General features: G+C 47.4%; 1 protein-coding gene and 1 long non-coding RNA gene across 6 annotated transcripts in view; one reads left to right on the plus strand and one right to left on the minus strand.

The window, feature by feature from the left end:
• The window catches only part of Ten-a (tenascin accessory), a 215,539-nt gene that overhangs the window by 11,573 nt on the left and 182,140 nt on the right, over positions 1-21,826 (minus strand). For all 5 annotated transcript variants that reach the window (XM_033383679.1, XM_033383678.1, XM_033383682.1 and 2 more), the window contains 4 exons: positions 8,614-8,733; positions 3,801-3,968; positions 3,539-3,731; positions 1,718-3,102 (listed from right to left, as the gene is read on the minus strand). In XM_033383679.1, the coding sequence (XP_033239570.1) occupies positions 1,718-3,102; positions 3,539-3,731; positions 3,801-3,968; positions 8,614-8,733 (1,866 nt within the window). The remainder of the gene's footprint in view (positions 1-1,717; positions 3,103-3,538; positions 3,732-3,800; positions 3,969-8,613; positions 8,734-21,826) is intronic.
• On the plus strand, positions 6,518-8,505 carry LOC26534422 (uncharacterized). Its single transcript, XR_001452540.2, has 3 exons — positions 6,518-7,079; positions 7,940-8,212; positions 8,281-8,505. It is a non-coding gene; the product is annotated as an uncharacterized lncRNA (long non-coding RNA).

Genomic DNA, 21,826 nt, shown 5'->3' on the forward strand with positions numbered 1-21,826 from the left:
ACTCCGTTTTTTTGGACGCCACTCAAAGAACCAAATTAATTGGTTTAGTGTAAAATTTGCGATGTAAATCGGAGGGGCTCATAAAAGTAGAGTACGGGCTGCCGGGCTGGACCTCACTCCACGTCTTTTTTTCTCTCTGTGTGTGTGTGTGTGGTGGTAGCCGACTAAGCCTTTCATGATATACCGATAGGGATAGCCACTACCCGTGATGCGTACTTCCGATTTAGTACATCGATTCTTGTGCTAAACTTCTGATTGCCATTTCAGCCGAATATATTCCCTATCCGATTTTTTCACTTGTTTTTCTCGAACTGATCGTTTTGGCTATAATCCTACACGTTTTATGCTTATTTCCTATTCAAAAATCTATTTCACATCCGCCCTGAAAACACTTCTGATATGGTACCAACCCTGCGCGACGCTGTCCAACACTGAACCCGAAAATACTTTTCTTTCTCTTTTCTCTTAAATTTTTGACTCGATTGCCCCAGAAAGGGAAGTTCATTGACTGCTGCTGCTGCACCATGAATGTGTCCCCGGTATCCCCACCGCGATTTAATCAATGCAGCAATGCAAATGGCTTTAGTGCTTCTGGTCCACACACACACACATACATACACTAGTTGTATAGTACATGAAGAGCCCATGAAAAATCAGACAATGAAATTCCCCAATGTGAGAATTCCAATTAATTTCTGGTCACCGTTTCCGATGCCTTCAAAACGGGTTAATAAAGTCAAATAAAGTTAACAGAGCTCCGCTCCACATCGAAAGAGGTAACGCATAGCAGGAGAGAGACAGGGACAGAGAGAGGGAGAGCGAGAGCGAGATAGAGAGAGCTAGATAGACACTCTTTGGGGCATTTGCCTAGTTGGCATGACATTTATGGCCGTTTTGGTGCATTGGATATTTTGTGCTGCTCTTGCTGAATTTTTTATTATTTATGCCCAATCTGTCGTCCATTGCTGTGCCTCGCTATATCCCCTATATTCTCGGCTAACCCTCTACCACTGCGTTTGTGAGTGCATGTGTGTGTGTGTGTATGTGTCCCGTTTGTCGTTGGTGGTAGACATTTTGAAAAATTGGGTGATATCGCTCGGCAATATGCAAATAGCCCGGAGTTCACTTAATTGGGTCAAGTATGCGCATAAACAAGTCCGAGTGGAGTCAAACCCAGCTCCGCTTCAGAATTCTGTTCTATTCAGCCGCGTGCCCCCTTCCCCATTCCCCCAGCCCCCTTCCCAATGCTCCATGCTTCATGCACCATGCTCCATGCACCATGCAATCGAATTGAGTTTAGTCCAGCGGCGGTGCTTCAACCACATTGGCAGTCATGTTGACCCGGGCCCAGTCAATATTTGAGTGTGAAAACAAACATGAATGCGATAGTGGAATGTATCCGACACCCGCTACTCAGATTTATGCCTTTTTCTCATGACCTCCCACGTATATTGGTGGAAAATGATCGATAAAGGAACAGAAATGGTGCTCTATGGTTGGGAAACATGTTCAGTTTGTTTTTATTAACAAGTTATCAACACCAAAGGGTCTGGAAAATGAAAAATAAAGTCTCTTTATCTAGCTAGAGCCCTCAATACTACACAGTTTTGGTGTGAAACAAGTTTAAGGATGTATATATTCCAAGCCCTGATAAGCTGTACATCTATCTCCAACCTATGTAAAGATCCTCGTGACTCAATGGCAGATGTGTACTTACCCAGTTCCCTCCTGCTTGCCGGCAAAGTATCTCATGTTTCCAGCCGTGTCCACCACTCGAATGGAGTTGATGCGTCGCGAGTCGCTGTCCGCTATGTAGAGAGCGCCAAAGGGCGAGAAGGCCATGGCCAGCACGGTGCCTAGGACGTTGTCGGTGGCTGTTTTGTTAACGCGGCTGTCCTGTCCGTTGTTGCTGCAGTGCAGCGGGGTGCCGGCCACCACGCGGATCTTCATGTCCGAGGTGAGGCGCAGCACGAGGCGGTCGTCGATGAAGTGCAGCGACCCGTCCAGGGGGCTGAGGGCCAGGCCGGTGGGCCACTGGAGCTGCGCCTGGTTGGCCATCAGGGTGCCGGTGCAAGGCGCCGGGCTCCAGTGGTTGTGATGGCCATGATGGCCGATCAGGGTGTGGATGATGCCCTTGGAGTCGACGGCCCGGATGTTAGTGCCGTCCGCGATATACATCGTGCGGTCCGCGGCAATTGCCAACCCCTTGGGGTGGGAGAGTCGCGCCATTAGGGCGGGTCCGCTGTCGCCGCAGTTGCCCTCATCGCCGGGGATGCACCGCTGGCCGCTGCCCACCACCGGGTCGCTGTTGATGCTCGGGTCCTTGACTTTCTCGAGGCGCAGCAGACGCAGAATCTGGTGGCGCTCTGGGTCGGAGATGTACAGGTGCCCGTCGGCGGGCGACACGGCCAGGTAGTACTGGTACGAGACCTGGGTGGCACTCAGCTGGAGGATGGTGAACACCTTGCCGTCGGGCGTGATGCGGCGCACCAGGTTGAAGTCGCCCACGTAGAGGCTGCCATCGGGGCCGGTGGCCAGGGCGATGGGAGTCAGCAACTTGGCGTCCTTGGCCACCCCATTGCAGTAGTCTGGACAGTTGAGGGGCCGCTGCAGGCCGGTGCCCATCACCACCTTGACGGTGCGCGGGTACTCCTTCATGTGCAGCGTACTGCCGTCGCCCTTCTGCAGGATCCCCTCGTGGAAGTTATAGTGGTGGTGGATGTCCAGCCCCCAGCCGCCAATGTCCGAGATGTCCACGTCGTAGCCCTGTAGCTTGGCTGTCTGGGTAATCCAGACGGGCGTCTGGCAGGTGGTGTGCTGGTAGCCCACCGATATCCGGGCGATCGTCACGCCGTACACCTTTTGGCGGTACACGTTGCGCTTGTTCCACGCGAACGTGTGGATCAGGTTGGGGTCCGCCTCGTACGTCTTCACGTGCAGCGCCCCCTCGATCTCCACGCCCACGTGCACATGGGTCAGGGTCGTGGGTATCGTCTCCGAGGTCAGTCGCATGCGGACGATGCTCAGGTAGCCCGATGCCTGCGACGACTGGTAGGTGAGGTGCAGGTCCGAGCCGGGTATCTGTATGGACTCCTGGACAATCTGTGGGAAACAAAGAGCGAGAGAGAGAAGGTCATCAGAGGACCGCAGCTGGACAGCCTCGAGTGCTGCAATTAAACGTGCCCCGAGCACGGACACGGACACGGACACGGGTACGGGTACTGGTACGGGTAGGGGCCCGGGCTCCTTTCCAAGCAGAATTAATGTCCTGCCAGGGCTGCCCTTTCTCGTGCTCGTGCCCCTGCTCCGGCTCCGGCTCTGGCTCCGGCTCCTACTCAGACTGCCAGATGCAAAGTTATAATGTCATTAAGGCAAACTTTAAATTAATTAAAACTGCGCGCTGCGCCGGTCCAGATGCTGCCAGGCCGCTAATTAGGAATGGCATTAGGGCAGGAGCGAAGAATGTCTCTACAGAGATGGCCACACGACAAGAGGAGGAGACCCACCTATTAAGAGGAGAGGAGGGGGGGCCACTTACCTGGGTCTCGGCAAAGATAACCCGCTTGCCGGGCATGGCGCCCACGCCATTGGGCATCCAAGTGCTGATCAGCTGCGGTCGCAGCTTCTCGTGGTCGTGGTCCATGCACACCTTGCTGGCATCATTGGCCTCATCCGCCGTGTGGTAGTGGATGGAGTTGAGGAACGTCAAGGCTGGATTCAGTGGCGCCACCCTGGAAGCAGGCAAGCCATAAGTTCTGTTCCCCTGTGATCCCCTGTGGATCCCTTTCCCTGCTACGTACTTGATGTTGCGGCTGGTGGTCTCGTCGTCATCGCTCAATTGCATCTGGACGGGCGGCAGGACTACGATGCGGTTCCACGGCACAAAGACGGTGCGCGTCAGGGGGCGGAACGGGGATCGCTGGAACTGTAGGGTGACCGCTCCTCCGCCATTCACGAGAACATCAAACCTGAGGATAGCAATTCGGATAGCGATTAAGATTAAGATGGTGTGGTTGGGAATGAAATGGAATATGAAATGAGCAGAAAAGTACAAAAGTACAGAAGGCAAACATGCAAATTAATATTTTAATGAACTTTACTCGAACCCATTCCCAGACCCATGCCCAAAACATCCAGAAATCCAGACTTGTTGGTGGATTATGGAGAACGGGGGGCGAGGTCTGGCCAGATAATACCTCAATTGTTTGTTGGAAATTGAAAAACTTTAGACTTTTGCTTGATTGTGCTCCCCTCCCCTCCTTGGCTGCGCTGGGCCGGTCCCCTCGTCATGCGTTAGCCGCATTAAATATAATGATGGCGATTCCGAGGCCGCCGCCATTATTGCTGGAGCATTTTCCAATTCCAGCGGCGGGGCAAAGGGGCCAAAAAGTTGCACAAAACTTCTGTCGGAAGAAGAACAAGCAGCAGGAGAAGAATAGCAGAATCTGTTGGAAAACAAAGGCCAAAACAACAACCAGAATAATACCGACCAGAAAGGAACGCGGAGAACGAGGAGAACGAGGCGAAAGCTCAAGAAATAGCAAGACTTTTGTTTTTTAAATATTTAATTATGGCCATTTTTAATTGTGCTTTGAGCATGAGATAGCGATATACCAGAGAGAGCGAGAGGTAGAGAGAAGTAGAGGGATTTTAAAATTGCTTTAAGTTTCCCTGCACTGGAAAATGGCACAGGGTTGCAATAAATGACATGGCATTAAACATTAAATATCCACCATTTAATAGGCGACCAAAGCGGGTCATAAACGAAACCATAAACCAGGACAGCATTAACAAAGAGTGGCAGCAAAAATGAACAAGAAGGGGAAAAAACGAGGATATTCTGTAAAATTTGTTACAATTTTTGCTAATTTAATTTTAGTGTTTTTCCTCGTTTTCCAGCACAACTGCTGTTGTGGCTGCCATAATGGCGGACGGGCATAAAGTACTATCACACACACACACACAGTCTGCTGTGGCCGGGCATTGCATACATTCAGGCGCGCATTCATTCATTTGTAATTGAATTGGATTTTATGAGCCTGACCAGAGCCGGGGGGTGTGTGGCGTGGTGTGTGGGTGGGTAGACCATTTAGCGGAGGCAACAACCCGAAAACATATACCACTCACACACTCACACACACACGCACACAAATGCACACATGGAAACATACGTTTCAGGAAGGGAATGAGAGAGAGTGAGAGAAAGAGTCTAATAACAATACGTATGCAACAAAAAAATGCCAACCATAATCCCCTGCAGCACAATATAATGACTTTTATTACCTTTATTACTATGACAATAACAAAAACAACAACAACAACAGCCAACAATGCATGTCAGACAACAACAAGAAAAGCCAAGGAAAATCATGGGAAAAGCTAAGAAAAAGCTAAGAAAAGGCGAGCAATGGAAAGCAAGCAAGGAGCCAGTGGAGCCAGTCGAGCCAGCCGACAAAGCAATGAGAACGTCAAGACATAAGGGGATGGAAAATGGCAACGTGGAACAACAATTGTTGCTCCTTCGGCCATGTGTGTTTGTGTGTATGTATGGAGTGGGTGGCTGGGCTGTTGGGAGAATGTGTGGCAAGCTTATAAAAGTAAACTCAAATTGGAATGAACATTATAAATACAAAGCCAGGAAGATGCCTAAGAACCAGCAGAAGGAACCGCAATATATGTACGCAATGAATGTACGATGGCAAAATATGCTACGAGAGCCAGAATATTCAAGAGAAACCTCTTAAAAGAAGATACATATCAACTAAATATCAAATGATAATAGGATGGATCCTTGGGGATACGATTTATTCTTGTTTGGTAGTTGAAAAATCATCGAAAAATGTACTTCATCAGAATCATAACAGGTCTTTTAAGTACAGCGATATGTTCATATGATCGGGATTTGCTTTAAAGATGGAATTATAAGAGGAAAGGGAAACTGGCTAAGAATCCACTGTTGAGCCACAGTTGAGCCTCTAAATGGGGCACCACAGCGACCGCGGCAGGCACAGACGATTGCCTCTTGAAACCAGTTATATTTAAAAAGAAAATGCAATCGAACAAGGGACAATTCACTCCATTTCCATGTTTTGATGCAGTAAAACTTTTCAGAGAAATAAATAAACCTTCGGTGGAAGTAAGTAACAATCAGAAGTAAATCCGAAAAGCTTCAGCGAGCAGCGCTTTTCAGTCTCAGTCTCAGCCCCAGTCCCAGTCCCAGCCAGTTGTTGCAGCCTGGCACGAAACGAGGTCCTAGAGTGTTGACCAACTGTGCTCCCTTGATGCGAATATCCCCTCCTATATAGAGCCGAAAATAATTTGAACATAAACAGGAATTATTGCCAGCCAACAACAGGACAAGCAGCAGGAGCAGCAGAGGCAGACGGAGGCCAACAGCAACATAAGAAATAACAAGGCCAAGACACAGAGAAAACTTTAAATTCCCTCAAATAAGCCAAGAAAGGACAGAGAACGAGAGAGAGAGAGAGAAAGCCGTGCAGCAGGCGGCGGGGAAATAAATAACAACAAAGTTGTCATAATAAAAATACATAAATAAAAGCTGAGGAATTTATGCCACAATAACAACGGGGCAGCCCAAGCGGCAGCGGCAGCAGCAGCAGCAGCAGCAACAGCAACAGCGGAAGCAGCAGCACCACCGGAAGTAGTTCCAGAACAAGTTGGAAATCTGGACATATTTGTGATTCGGTGCGTTACTGCTGTTGCCTGATTTCCAAGGCTCATACGATCGGAATTTATACTCTCTCTGCATAAGCGCACCATCAGAAGTAAAGTGGGATTTCAAAATGCTAAACACTATTGTTTTAAACGCCGATATTCCTTTACTGATGAAAATTCTCATATGTCAGTGGGGATCTGACACACTTAGGCCGGCTTCGGCTCTGGCTCGTCTTTGGCTCCTCTTTGGCTCGTTGTGGTAAAAACTGACGGCAAGGCGCCGAAGGTGTGACCACCAGAAAGCCAGACAGACGACAGGCACATATTTCAGAGCCGGGCAGGGCATCGCTTACTTGGCCATTGGCCTAATGAGAAATTATGGCCGCATCTACTCGTACGAGAAGGTAAAAAGAAATAATCACCGAGGATATGTGTTGTGTGCGGAGTCGTGTTGTGTCTGGCCCATATAGATATGGTGTGTAGTGTACGAATGCGCATACATATACCTGACTGTTTGCCCAGACTAATGCGAGTGTGTGTGAGAGATTGAAATAAACAAAGTCCGTCCCTGGGAGTAAACACAAATAATCATCAGACAGTTGGAGCTGTGGGTCCGTCCGTCCGCCCGACCGCCCGACCGCCCGTCTATTGCACAGATTTTGTTCGTGAGGCAAGCTTTTGCTTCTGCTGCTCCTGGTGCTGCTGCTGCTCCTGGTGCTGCTTCTACTGCTGCTTGGCCATAATAGAATCAGGGCAGGACGGGTGCGAAATGTTTATTTAAATTGGCCAACACACACACGGAACAAACACACATACATACACAAAAGGGAAAAGAAAATGCCAGAACAGCAGGAGAGAGCAAACAATGTTGCTGATGGCAGCAAACGGAAATCCTTTTTCCAACCCCAATCCCCCACAAAAGAATGGGGAAAAACAACTGCAAAAATATTTATATTAGATATATTGGATTGCCGACTGGCTGTCACTGCCACTGCCCTGCCACAGCAACAGCAACAGCAACCGTCTCTCCGCCCATATCCCGTTTTCCAGATGGCAAAATACCCGTTCTCCCACTACCATTCCTATTCCGCTTCCCACTCGCACTAGCACTCGTTCCCTGTCTATGCATCTTTGATGGGCTCAATTAGAGAACTATACAGAACTGCTTGAAGTTTCTGTTTTTGTTGCTGCTTCTGTTGCTGTTTCTTTGACTGGAAAGCAATTCGTACAAAATGTCAAATAATTGAAACTAATGTGTTCCCAGCTCGGGCACTCCGGACGTATGGCCCGGCCCGGCCCGGCTCGGCCTACACTTTGCGGCTGCTGGCCAATGCCAATCTGTCCCTGCCCAGCCCTGTCCTGCCCTGCCCTGTTGTCTGCCCTGCCATGCCCTGCCCTGTAGTCTGCTCTAATTATGCTAACCACTTGCGCAAACTTGGACTTGGGGACAGCGGCCCGAAGAAGTTTCCGAGCTCTGACGGGGGCCACATCAAAGCAAAAGATTTAATTAAAAATTTGATAACTTGGTCGCTCTGCGGTATGGTACCTTTTTACTTTTTTTCTTTTGTTTTTTTGTTGATGTTGTTTTTTATTTTTTTGGCGTAGCTGCTGGCCATCATCTGCAGATTCCATCATCAGAAATTTAATCAAGACTAAAAGTTGGACCAGGCCAGAGCCAGAGCCAGTCCCCACTCGGATAATGAGAATCTACCCATACGTAAGTAATTTGCATATATCAAATACGTATAATCGCCGGTGTTCTTATAGCCTCCTCAGAGGTAGGCCAAAAAAAAGTTCCAAAATAAATTGTTTACTGTTACGGAAATGTAATTTGCGGTTGATTTTCTGTATATGGGAACACTCCCATGCATGTACAATGTAAAGAATCCCTTGAAAACATACAATACAGATATACAGATATCAATGGATTGTACTTACCAGCCTCCTTGGCGGGTGAGGGTGAACCCGAAGCGCGAGTCCCGATCTACGGAGACACGAATGCCGACAATGCCAAGTCCCTGAGGAGTGATCACCTGACCTCGCATCACAGACACTCGACTGTGGGGATGTGGAGGTGTGTCCAAGATCCATGGCGCAGATGGTGATGGCGATGGCGATTGGGGAGTTTCGGTATTTTTTTGGTTTTTTTTTTTTTTGGATGGGGAAAGATAGAAATTGATCTGTTAGAAACTTTGAATGCTTGCTGTTTTCATTGGTTTTATTTTGTTTTTCTTTCTCTTTTAGATTTTGTTTTCGATATTTTTATTTTTTTGTTTTTTTTTGGTTTTTTTTGTTTTTTGCTAATTCCAAATTTGTGGTTGGTGATTGATGAAATCATAAGATTGAAAAGTGAAAAAACATCGAACAATTGTTGTATGTAGTTTTTGTAGTTATGTATTATCGGATTAACGTAACTTGGGGATAAAAATAAACGATTGGATTGATTTGCTTCTGTCTCTAAGACAAACCGAAGAAAACTCAAAGTATGCAATAATTTGAAGAAATATTTATATAAAGATATTTAAAATATTTTATCTGTTTCTTGGTACGAGTATGCATATGTATAGGTCTAGGTATATATATATATATATTGTATACGAGTATATGTATGTATAGAAGGAGAGAGTGAGAGAGAGAGAGATAGATAGAGACAGGGGGTGAATAGAATGGAATGGGCCTTGTCACATGAGCTATGTATGTAGGAGTAGGAGTGCGTTCTCTACATGGCATCTGTATCTGTATCTGTATCTGTATCTGCATATGTATCTTTGTCTGTTCTGTGTGGCTGGGGAGTTCTTTGTGGGGAAATCTCAAAGCATTTTTCGGGCGGAGGGATAATTCAGTTATTCAGTTATTGAAAGTTGGATGTACGTGAATGTGAGTGTGAGTGTGGGTGTGTTAGTGTGTGTGGCGGTAGTGGAATTACTTGAATGTCCAACAATTGTCTGAGGAAAATGAGCAGGAAGCCGAAGCAGGGGAGCTTTGAGTACCCGTACTTCCCCTGCTTCTTCTGGTATCTATGTATCTACGTATCTGCGAGTATGTACAGCTGGTGCCTCCTGTTCTCTTGTGTGAGGGAAATCGGAAGCAGGGAATGGGGAGCGAATGTCCAAATGTCATTTGGCACGCAGAGGAGGAACTTGGAAGGTCTCCAGCTTGGAATTCCAATCGATGGCTTGGATTGGTTGCCCTGATCAGAGGTGAAGGGGTGGAAATGTGAGCTGTGGCTTGGACTGGCTTGAGACGGGATGATAGTATGAGTGGGATTCGGATGGAGTTGCGACCAAATGAACTACGATTCGGTGGGGTTCTGAGGAGAAATGTGCATTGAAAAGGATTGGTTGATGGGCTCGATTGGTAGCTCGGGCTATTTATCGATATTAAATATTGTTTGCCTTAAAACCTTATACTCGGATAAGAAAATCTGTTCGGCAGAGTGGAACCAGGCTTACAGGCGCTTGTTTAAAGTACAATTTGTGTATGAAAGCAAGCAGAAATATAGCAAATATATTAAAGATTGCCTTAATTAGTTTTTTTTTTAAATTTTCTTTTATTATATTTTTCTAGGCGGCTGGCACTTTCTCGCTTGCTTCCCTCCATTTTTGTTGTTCCTGCCTGTTCGCCAGAAAAAGATAGAATATTTCTATGAAATAATATAATAGAATTGATGAAATATTTCTAACCTTTGCTAGTGCCCAGATTTCATTGCCAAAAAACAGGGTTGTTCCCAGCTTTCGCCGGCTGGAAGTTCTTTGTGATCTGAGTAATAGGCTTTAGGATCGAACAATATTTTATGTTATCGATCATTAATCAAAAACACATTCAATATCGATGGTTGTAGATAAACAATCGATAAATCATCGTACAAATGTAAGTTAGCGATGAATAACCATCGATATCGCCGTGGGCTATCAACCTGTTCCATCAGAGTATTTAAAACGACATGCATTTGATTAACAACTATTAAGGAAAAAACTATTTAAATTCATTATTCGATTGGTTCAATTTCCTGCGATATTCGATAGATGTGGCTAGCGATAGCTAGACCGGAGGTAATTGAGAGAATGAAACGAAAACTGTGAATGTACATGATGAAAAGAACAATTGTAAATCAAAAAGCATGTGGCGGGTCAGCCACTGGCTGGCGACTCCAAAACAATATCGCTGAATTGTCAATCGGCGGCAATGCGATACTCTTCACGGGCTGAATTTATGGGGTAAGTGCCCTGTTGCCCTTGCCGCGTCCTTGGAGGATGTCTTCTGTGGTATTGTCATTCAATATTCGATGCGTGGGACACGCAGGCAGGCATTCAGCCTCAGCTAAAAATCCAAAATCATTTCCATTTGCATTTCCATTTAATGAGCACTCCTCCCAAAAGAAACTATGGCAACCCTGTCGGAGCTGCTTTCCGCTGCTGTTCTGGCTTTTCTTTTGTCACACGAATCGCAGGAGGAGCCAACAATGAACCGATATCCGATTACAAGTTTGCCAATTTATTATGACAAAAGTCAAAAGACGGGAGCACACGAAATATGCTTTATATTTCCAATGGGTGCTGTAGGATGCTATGAGGCTATAAATATACTTCTAGAAAGCTGAAATGGTTCTTGAGATGGCGACGGAGCCGAGCCGAATGGCAAACCTTGAAACAAAATGCCGCAGTGAGTCAGGGACAGGACACGACGGGACAGGATGGCACAGGACAGGACAGGACAGGACAGGGCGAGCAAAACTTGCCAAGGATATCGGAAACTGGCGCAATTGTTTGCACTAATTACTGTGCAGTTTAGGAGGATCTCCACCTTTTTCCATAGGGAACAGGAAGGGGCATGGGCATGAGCAACCATCCAACGACGTCGTCAGGTGAACCTGGGCCTGGGTCCGAGACAGGACTGCAGTTGGCCTCTTTAAACTTTTGTGCCAGCGCAAGTTCTCGAAAACATTTTCAAGTTTTCAAGTGTTGCAATTTCTCTTGTGCCTCACTCCTACCCCTCAGGGTCCGTTCCGTCCGTCTCCATGGATGCTTGCTGTTCCTGATGACCTCCCATCTCCAAGAGACCCAAGACCCAGGACCCGTAACAGGACCCGGACCCATTCCCTGGCAGCCCTCTCATCTTTCCATCCTCACTGCTGACTGTGTGTGTGGTGTGAGTGTGCATGTGCCTGTATGGGTGTACATAAACACATAATGTACAGTATGTGGGTCAGAGTTTTATGTGCACTGTTGCATTTTTATTAGGGATGGTGATGGTCTCCGGGCGGGTTGATCCGCATTGGAATTCTTGAAGAGTGGCCAACTTCTTCACAGACTTCTAATTGCAATTGACCAAATGGCGAGAGGCCCGAAGCCGAATCCTGCTCAACTTTTTCCCTCCCTGTCTCTGTCTCTGCTTCTGCCACTGTTTCTGGTTGCCTCTGTGCCACGCCTACTCCCAGAGCCCATCTCCATCCCCTTCCTTCAATCCATTGCCCTCCACCTCCTTCAATTTCTGTTCACTTGCCACGGCTTTCGTTCATTTTTGCTGCTTCAATTCGATTCAATGAAGCAAAATTTTATTTGAAATCAAACCGAGGAGCAAATTGCATGTGTGTAAGTATCCCTCTGTCAGAGTGTGTGTGTGTGTGTGTGTGTGTGTGTGTGCGACTATAAGTGTATGTGTATTCCAATTCATTGAAGTGGTGAGTGCCATTGATTTTTATTTCGCATTTGATTCGTTTCGTTTCATTTATTATTTATTTGATTTATTTGAACTGCAGCCAAGGCACAGGAGCTCCTCCGCTCCTCCGCTCCCCCTTCCACCTCCCCCTCCCCCTCACCGTACGTTTCTTTGGGCCAACCTTTTGGCCTTCTGGGTCTGATGATGCTGCCCCTGTCCCTGCCCTTGCACCTTCCTATTGCCCCGCTGCCAGATTCCAGGTAAATCACTCATACGCCACCGAAAGAGCCCACTCGAATGTCTTCAGCACATTTTGTTTTGTTTGCCTTGGTTAGCTCCGCCTCTCCTCTCCTCTCCCGTCGCCACCCGTCTCGTCTCGTTTCGGTTTGAATTGGTTTGATTTGGTTATGAGAGCCATTTCGCTTTGATTTTTTGACCATCGAAATGTTGCACCACCTCTACCTCCACCTCCACCTCCAGCTGCACTCCAATCTATGTGCCACAATATGCTACAAGGTGCCGCAATTGAGCGGCGGCGAGGGTGGGAACAACTATTCAAAGTTATACAAAAATACGAGTAGAAGTGGCAATATTTGGCAGGAAATAAGTGTTAATTTGAAAGCCGATTCGGTGGCCTAATTGCATTCGAGTGTGCGAATCCAAACGAATCCACAAATTCACACGAGGGAGTCGGCATTTTCAACTGTTTCAGTTTTGGAAAGAGTTCATTGAATCGAAGAAGCTGCCCCAAACGATTTCAGGAGTCCAAGCTCCAGCTTATGATAGGACCATCCATCCCGTGACCACTAACAATCTATCCACTACTCCAACACAATCTACATGGGAACTTTTCTTCAAATTTGATTAGCTCTGCGTTTAATCTAAGCGAAATTACGATTCTGTCTTCCATTTTGCTCGTTCCAGCAGAAAATATCAAAGGCCAATATAATGTCCTTCCTCCATTGCTCCATTGTACGAGTGCTCGTATCTTTGCGCACAGTCACACACGCATTACGACCCCCTGCATCTCTGCGGGAAAACTTTTCAATCAGCTCCCCATCATCATCAGCATCAGCATCATCATCAGCGATGGCCACTCAGAATTATGACGCAATAAAGGCATTTAGCTAAGGAATAAAAGCAGATTGACGAGCATTCACGAAGGGTTCAGGAAAAGCAATCTCGGGATTGCCACTGCCCTGAGAGGGACCCCAATGAAGTGAAAGCAATGCCACAAAAATTTCTAATCTCATTCGCAACAGCCAAAAGATGGCGGCGACCCCCTCCGACTAATCGTCCTTGCAACGAATGAGCAATAAAGGCGACGACAAAGGAGGCCAGGGCCGAGACTACGACCAGAATCCAGGAGCAGGAATAAAAGCAAGACGAGAACGAGGCTGCCGAAGCCGATGCCGAGGCGGAGGCGGAGGAAGACCAGGAGACTGAGACTCTGGCCAGGAGCAGGGCGAGGCATTGTCGCCACTGCACCTTTTGTGTCAAAAGTGCACTTCCATTATTAGCGCATTGTGTGGGGAGGAGGTGGCCGTAAGGGCAGCGAAATATGAGAAGCTCCCCCATAAAGGAAGTGCATTTAATTTCTTTTCTTTTTTGAACTCTGGCAGACCCGTCAACAGGAGCCGCGCCAAGCCGAGCCGGGGAGCGGGGTGGATTTGTGGCCATTCATAAAGCGGCTGCCTGCCATTCATTTGCACCACGAGCCGAATGGGAGCTGGTGCCAGTGTGCCCGTACCCTTACCCTTACCCGTACCCGTACTCGTGCCCCTGCCCCATTTTGGCTTATAGCGACACACAAAGTGGCGGCGTCTCCGTCTCCTTCTCCCTCGTCATCGTGGTCGTCTTCCCATCATAAAAATTGAGCACGACTTAGTTGACTTTTGTGCATACAAAAGGACACTAACCGCCAGCGTCAGCGTCAGCGCCAGTGGCAGGAGCAGCAGCACAAAAAAGGATATAATTTTAATTTGGCTTTATTTTCATGACGCCCGCGACGAGGAGGCCAGGGGAGCAGGATGCCAGAACTAGAGCCAGAGCCAGAACCAGTTCGAAAGATGGCTCTGAAACAAAGCCAAAGCTGTAGGCGAAGTGGTTTGGGAACGGTCCTGGGCCTTGGTCTGGGCCTGGGTCTGGGCTTGGGCTTGCTCTTGGGTCTAGGGTGGGGAGCCGAGTGGTTCGCTTTATGTTCATTTAGCCTGAAACAGTTTTTGAAACATTTTTCAGCAACGCCGCCGCCGCCGACGACGACGACGACGACAGCCACGGCAACAGCAACGAAGAAAGAGAACCCTGGGCCACACATTTCTTTTACGCTTTTGTAACCACGATAAATGTGCTTTATGTAGCGAGAGCCGGAGATGGCGAATGGGCCTGAAGTACGAGGGGAAGTGCAGGGGGCCTTCGGATGCAGTCTCACTAGGTGCCAGGGCCTAGCAAATGAAGGGGAGCGCCACCTCCTGTGTGTGTGTGTGTGTGTTTGGTTTGCCTGATGAAATGTTTCCTGCACTTTTGCTATTTTTTTTTTTTGCATCAAATAAAGCAAGCAAGATATAGAGTAGCGAGTGCAGTGGGATAAAGAGGAGCTGTCCAAAGGGACAGGAGAATGCAGGAAGAACAGTGGCCAAAATGGTTGGATTTTTGCATTTTCTCCTTATATTTTTGTTTTGGCTAAACTATGGAAATTCCATTACGTCTGAATGAATGAATGAATGTGAATGAACTGCCGTCAGGAGGCAATCGAATCAATATAAATTGATTTAAGCGAAAGATATGTATGGCAGCTGGGATTATCAACCGATGATCTACATATGATTGAGTTTTTTATAGCCATAGATCCATGCATATATTGAATTAAATATATGTGTATTCCACACAACGTTTGTTGGCCAGAGATCTTCTTTTAGAGAGGGGTTATGACTATGTTTCGCCAAACAGATCGATCACTTTCGGCTGGGCTGCCATAAAGGACTCTTCTTGCGGGGCTGTGGCTGTCACTGTGGCTCTCCTGCCCATTGTACGTGTAGCAACGGAGTGAAAGATGAAAGGAGAGCTCCATACACATTATAAATAAATAGCAGCTGCAGGGCAGAGGGCTCGCTCGGCTGTGGACGAGGACGATAGGCGTGTGAATGGAGTTGGGCCCTGGAATGGGGACACACACAAAGCAGCTCCGCTCCTGCTGCATGTGTATAGAATAGTTTGAATAGAATTTTTAAGTTTGCCATTTACCAACACTGGCACACACACACACGCTCACACACATACACACAAGCAAACAAGTCGTCGCGCCGTCCGATAACAGAGAGAGAGAGAGAGAGAGAGGGAGAGAAGGAAAGAGAGAGCGAGCAAAAGAAAGCCTTTAGTAGCGTGTAATTTGCACTTTGTAAATTTGCATAAAAGCTGCACACAGCCGAGCAGAGGAGCACAGAGGGGGCCTGGCATAAGTCCAAGATAGAGACGATATGTAAATGCCATACCATGTGTCGTCGCTTTAAGGGGGGTGCTGTGGGGTTGTGAGGTTTCCACCAAGTGCCTGCATAAAATGCCATTCATTGGCTCCAACATTTCCATTTAGTTTGGGTTTTGCCATCATTTTTCTTTTCTTTTCGTTCGTTTGCTGCAGCTCCTCTCCGCTCCCTTCCCTTCCCCCCCGCGCCTTATCCTACTTCCGTTTCATTCCATTCAGTTTCGTTTCGTTTCCGGTTGCATCTGCATCTGGACGGGAGATTAGCTATGGCGCCACCTGGCGGCTAATGCCTTGAGCACACACACACACACACACACACACACACACACAGACACATACATATATCTATCTTCCACCCTGCACACATTTTGGCTGTTCAATTTGATGCACACAAAACAAATTCCATTTCTGCACTGCTGCCTCCGAGGAAAAATAAGCAGGGAAGCAGACAAACACACAGAGAGATAGCGAGTGAGACGGAGGGAGAAGGAGATTCTCCGACAGTCGACAGTCCCTAAGAAGATTAGAGTCCCCCTAATGAAAGGTATCGTATTTATTCGATTTCCTGCCAGCCAGAAAAACGAGCGCTCTCTACATTTAAGCTTCAAAGAACCCGATGCTCGGGAAACATCGGAATACGAGTAAGTATCGGGTAGAGCAAACGCAAAAGCCTTTGGTGACATCTAATATTTGCATCCGCTCTAAGCTAATTAATAGGTGAATACGTATTTACATATAAAATTGTATGACTTTAGACTCTATTGTGTTTTAAAACCTATCATAGGGCTTCTATATTTAGCATTTTTCGCCCTTCTTTAGATAAGACCTGAATGAAGCGATAGGAAATAGAAATTGGCTCCAAGAAACAGGCAAACTCCTCAAGCCCATCACTCTCCGCCCCTCGTTGCATTTTTGTGTCAGCGGGGGAGTGGCTGTGTCGTTCCATTTCCGTTCATAATCATTCCACCACCTGAAGGGGGTCGGGGTGCTGGTGGTCCTGGTGGGTGTGCTGGTGATGGTGCCTTCCTCCATTTTATACCGCAATCAAAACAGTTTTCATCAACTTTTGCCGCACCGGCCGCATGCAATGTTGCAATGGCAATGGCAACGGCAACGGCAGCGGCAACTGCCGGCGCCGCCCACTCATTTCTCATGCCAGTCGGACAGTCAACACAATGGCACACAGCTTATATATTTTATAGTTATATGAAGCCATTACAGCCATTCCAGCCCCGCCACACCACCCCCTAGACGCAGCCCAACCCTTCCGTACCCCTCCGTTCCCTGCCGTTCCCAGCCGTTCCCTTCCATATAAAAGAGAGAGAGAGAGAGAGAACGAAACCCAGTTTTGTAGTTTTGCAGTTTGCACTTCACTTAAATGCGGCGCGCGACCCTCAAAAGAATAACGAAAATGTAAGCCCAGGCTGGAGGGGGGTGCGGATGCGGATGTGGATCCCCCGAAAAGCCCCAGCCCCATTTCAAACTTATGACTGCCGGTGGGGGGTGGCGGAAGGGTGGTAGGGTTCTCGATCTCGCTCTCCCTCTCTCCCGTGAGTTTGGAAAAGCTTCGCCGCAGGCCATTAAAAAATTTTGTGCTGATGTCGAATTAGCGCGGAGTGGGGTCCCCAATGCAACGGGCTTTCTATATCCTTTCCGCTCTCTATAGTTCCTCACCTCGTCCTTTTCCTCACCCCTCCCGCCCCTCCGCACTGTGGATGTGTGCATGTGTGCATTTTCTCTGTCTCTGCAAACACATAAATATATCTAATCTCACATAAAAGTAATTACTTTCAGCTGCCGTTGTTGCTATCGAAAAATATTAAATTATATTGAGTGCACACTCACACACACACACACATACACACTGACACAAGCACACATGTATGTATATTGTATGTGTATGTATACAGCAAATGGAGAATGGCTGCGAATCCTGGGGATTGTAGAAGCCGTCGACCGCAGACTATAACTATGGCAAACTATACTACAACTCTTCCCTCTTCATCCTTTTCCTCCTCTCCTCCTCCCTTCCTCTTTCTTCCCTTCTATGGCCACCTCTTTCTCTATATATATAGGTACATACACATACCCTCAAAACGATTTTATGCTTCCTCATGACCCCATCCCTGACCAGCCATGTCCCGGCCTGTCGACATATTTGCTTCATTCTTTCTCTTTTTTACTGTAGCTGTTTTGGTTTTTTGTGCGACTGCACAAAAATTCCGCGAATTTTTCTATGGTTTTTCACTTTTTTCCCCCACCTCGCAACAACCGAACACCCCACACCGTCGGATGTCAAGCGCAAGAGGGCCACTGGCAGTGGGATGAGGGGGCTTAAGGATATATGGACTAGGGAATAAAGTTGGCAGCGATCAAGCGATGTATACACATGGAGATTATGGCTGCCCTGCTCGCATTTGGAGGGCACCGGCACTGTTCATCAAATGAAGCCACAGAGCTTTTTCTAATTTAAAAAAGGCCACACAGAACTATTCAAATTCATATAATATGCTCGTGGAATAAACTATCAAGGCAGATTATACACCAATTTTTATTTTTAGCTTTAGCTACTGCGGGAAAACCAAATGTAGAAAACATTAGGCTTCCCAGCGAGCATCCTCATTGATTTGAAGTCTACACACCACATTTCCAGTGCACAATGAAATCTAAACTAGGAAGAAGTTTCACTTTAATTGGTTCAAGAGCCTCTCCTTTCTTTGGTAACAGCTCGTACTGAAAGTATTCCGCGTCAGAGATCTTCTCATTTAAAGGTCCTACGAAGAGCATACGACATTCTATTTAGCTTGTTGGAAAGTATTTTGTTGCCATTTCTATTAGCCGCTTTTGATTGCTGGGGAGAAGGTCTTAAAGTCGAGAGGCAGTTCTTATGCCATGTCCTTTGTCCCTCGTACACCGCTTTCTCCGATACTGTGTGTCTGTCTGTGTTTTATATGGGTATTCATTTTGGTTTATGTTCTGCTGTTAAGTTGTAAATTCGTCGTTTTTTCTAGGGTATGCTGTCTTCCATACGATGACAGGGACAGGGACAGGAGCAGGAGCAGGAGCAGGCACAGAAGGATGACGATAACAGCAAACAGCACCAACAACAATGGCAGGAAGAGCTATAGTCCTGGCAATGGCCTCGTTGATAACACAGCAATGGAGAAGGACAATGACTGTGAAAACATTCGGAATGGCGCCTTTTTAATTTATATACGATATGTGCACTCGGATGTATGGATGTGCAGCACATGTATCCAGGATATATGCATGTGACTCGGGTCATAAGTCTTCGAAGTAAGCAAAGAACATACGGGAGGAAGGCCAGAACGGGCCGGAATCGGCCGGAATGGGCTGGGAGGGGAGAGATATATCCCAGCCTGAAAAACAGCAATCAAGGGAGCACTGAGGAGGATATATGGCTGGAAGAAAGTTATTCCAGAGGCAAGACATTACAGGAACAACAAACATCACTTCGAGATAAGGCCGATTGAAAAAAACTGCGGGCAGCTAGCAAGCTTTCACTGCTTTCACTGTCGGATAAGGAGTGAAAGCTCAGCCCATTTCCGTATCCGTATCCGTTTCCCCCCAAAAGATCAAGGATCAAACGATTACGAGCCGCAAAAGGAGTAGATTATGGCAGCGAAAAGGGACGCCATGCCCCGACTTAGACAGCTCTTCAGTCCGCCCTTCTCCAATCTGCACTTCCTTTCTCGGTTCTCCACTCTCCACAGCATCCACTCGACGTCTTCCAGCCAGTTGACACTAATCAGTTTAGCTTTAGCCCCAACGCCGACAACTTGATTTGCATACACAAATGTGTCCGACATACACACATCCAGCAGAGAGACGAAAGAGGGGGAGAAGTTGGAGGAGTAGAAGAAGGAGTAGCAGGGAAACCACTTAAACGGGCAACCGGCCACACCTCACCAGTCCATCAGGGCGTCTGTCAACGGGAGTCAACGGGGCCAGATCCTTGAACGCATTTCTCCGGAGTGAAACAAGAAAAGGCACCCGCACCCGCACCCGCACCCACACCACCGACCAGTGCTAGGTCCTTCTTCCTTCTTCTGCCTGGACAAAACAAAATGGAAGCCAAAACAGGAAGTAATCTATAGTCGCTCCGCCATTGTTTATTGTTTAATTTTTAGACATCGTTGCTCCATCGTCCGCCAGCCAACTTTCGACTCCATCCAAGTCTCCGTTCTGGTTATGCTTACTTCCTGTTACTCCTTCTGCTCCTCCCGCTCCCGCTCCTGCCATTGCCACTGCCACTGCCTTTAGCACTCTTGCCTCGCTTTCTTTCGGGCCACCCTGCCCCAGCTCCTGCTTCTGCCCCTGCGACCCCTCTTCTTGTATTATTTCTATTGTTAACAATTTTTGCATTTGCCGCTGCAAGTAGCGAGAACTTTTTACAATGGACCTGGGGGAAAAGGGCGCCTGATGGCGCTGGCCCATTGTTCCTGCCTCTCTGCCACATGCCCCAGTACCAGTACCAGTCCCAGTCGCAGTCCCTGTCCCAGTCCCATCCCGCGGCTCTTTCAACGATGCCACTTGAGCACTACAAAGGCACAACACACAAAAAATAATATGAAGAAACCCAAGAAAGTAAAAAGAGGTAAAAAGAAAATAGCCGGCAGAAGCGGCGACAAGAACGAGGCAGACAAAGCAAATCCAAATGCCAAAGACGAAGACGTTGTCAACGGCGGCCGTCTTGGCCCAGTCCCCCCTCTCCACTCTCCACTCTCCACTCAGCACTCAAGCACCGCACCCTTCCCCCTGGAGCTTTGCTCCGCCTCATGACATGCCCGTATCACATTCACTTGGATTTGGCTTTATCGGAAAGGCGACGACGGCAGCAGAAGCAGCAGCAGCAGCGGGAACAAGAACAAGAACCAGAAAAAGTCACCCAGTTTCCATGGTATCATCATCTGTTCTCCCTCCTATTCTTCCACATGATGGTATCCGTCTTCTTCGCCATGATGCCAGTCTTTTCATTCTTTTTTTTTTTGCTCATTATACCGTCGAGGAGGAGAGGGTATTATGGTTATGAAGAGATGTTTGTTACCCATAAGGCACGTGTATTCCTGACCAGCACCACAACTTTCGATGATATTGTTAACAGACCCTTCCTATCTGTAGAGACAGGACCTTCTTCTAATATTCGTATTGTAGCCACCACAGAATCGATCGGTAAATATACAAGTTTTTGGTGGGGGACATTCTTGCTTAACGCCATGATTGGATGTGTGATTAAAGTTGAAAAACTTTACATATGACAAAGCCCCAGCCATGAGGAGAAGAGTATTCAGAGCAGCGCGCTCCGAATGAAGGACTCCCTTTGGGTTGGCATTGTTGTCTCTTTCGCCATTGCCTTGTAATTGCGTTGAGCTGGTTTTGGTGGTGGCGGCAACGGAACAGCAGGAGCAGCAGGAACAGCAGCTACGAGTTACGAGTTACGGGAGCAAGCAGCGATAATGGTCCTGAAACCCACACCCTTTTGATCCCCCTTTGGAGCCCCTACTCGCAGCACTCTTTAGAGCGTGCAGCATGGTTGCAACACCGCAACAGAGGAGCGGGAAGATGGAAGATAGAATTTCAAGGACTGCAAGGACAACAGGAACAAAAGGGACAACAGGGACAACAAGCTGCTGAAAGGAGGAGACATTTACCGTGCGCTGCAATAAAAAGTTAAATAGAGCATTGTAACTATGTCTAAATCTATACTTAAGCTATGCTTCATCCTATATCATTATGGCTGGCTTTCACTTTATCGCCAGAGCCGATGAAAGGTAAGTAGTATGTATAGCAAAAGGGGGGCACAGCGCACTATGCTGATTGCTGGGTGCTGCAGGGTGTCGGTTTTTGTCGATTTTCCTATCCCGGAGGATTATTCCCAGAGGCGATTTCAATTTAAAGCCAGAGCAAAGTCCAGAGATGGATGGCGGTGGTCTTTAGTCAATGACTCCACTGAAGCGTTACTTAATTAGTCGGGCCTATTAGTTTATTAAT

This window comes from Drosophila pseudoobscura, chromosome X (genome assembly GCF_009870125.1).
Source record: "Drosophila pseudoobscura strain MV-25-SWS-2005 chromosome X, UCI_Dpse_MV25, whole genome shotgun sequence".
Taxonomy (NCBI): Eukaryota; Metazoa; Arthropoda; class Insecta; order Diptera; family Drosophilidae; genus Drosophila; species Drosophila pseudoobscura.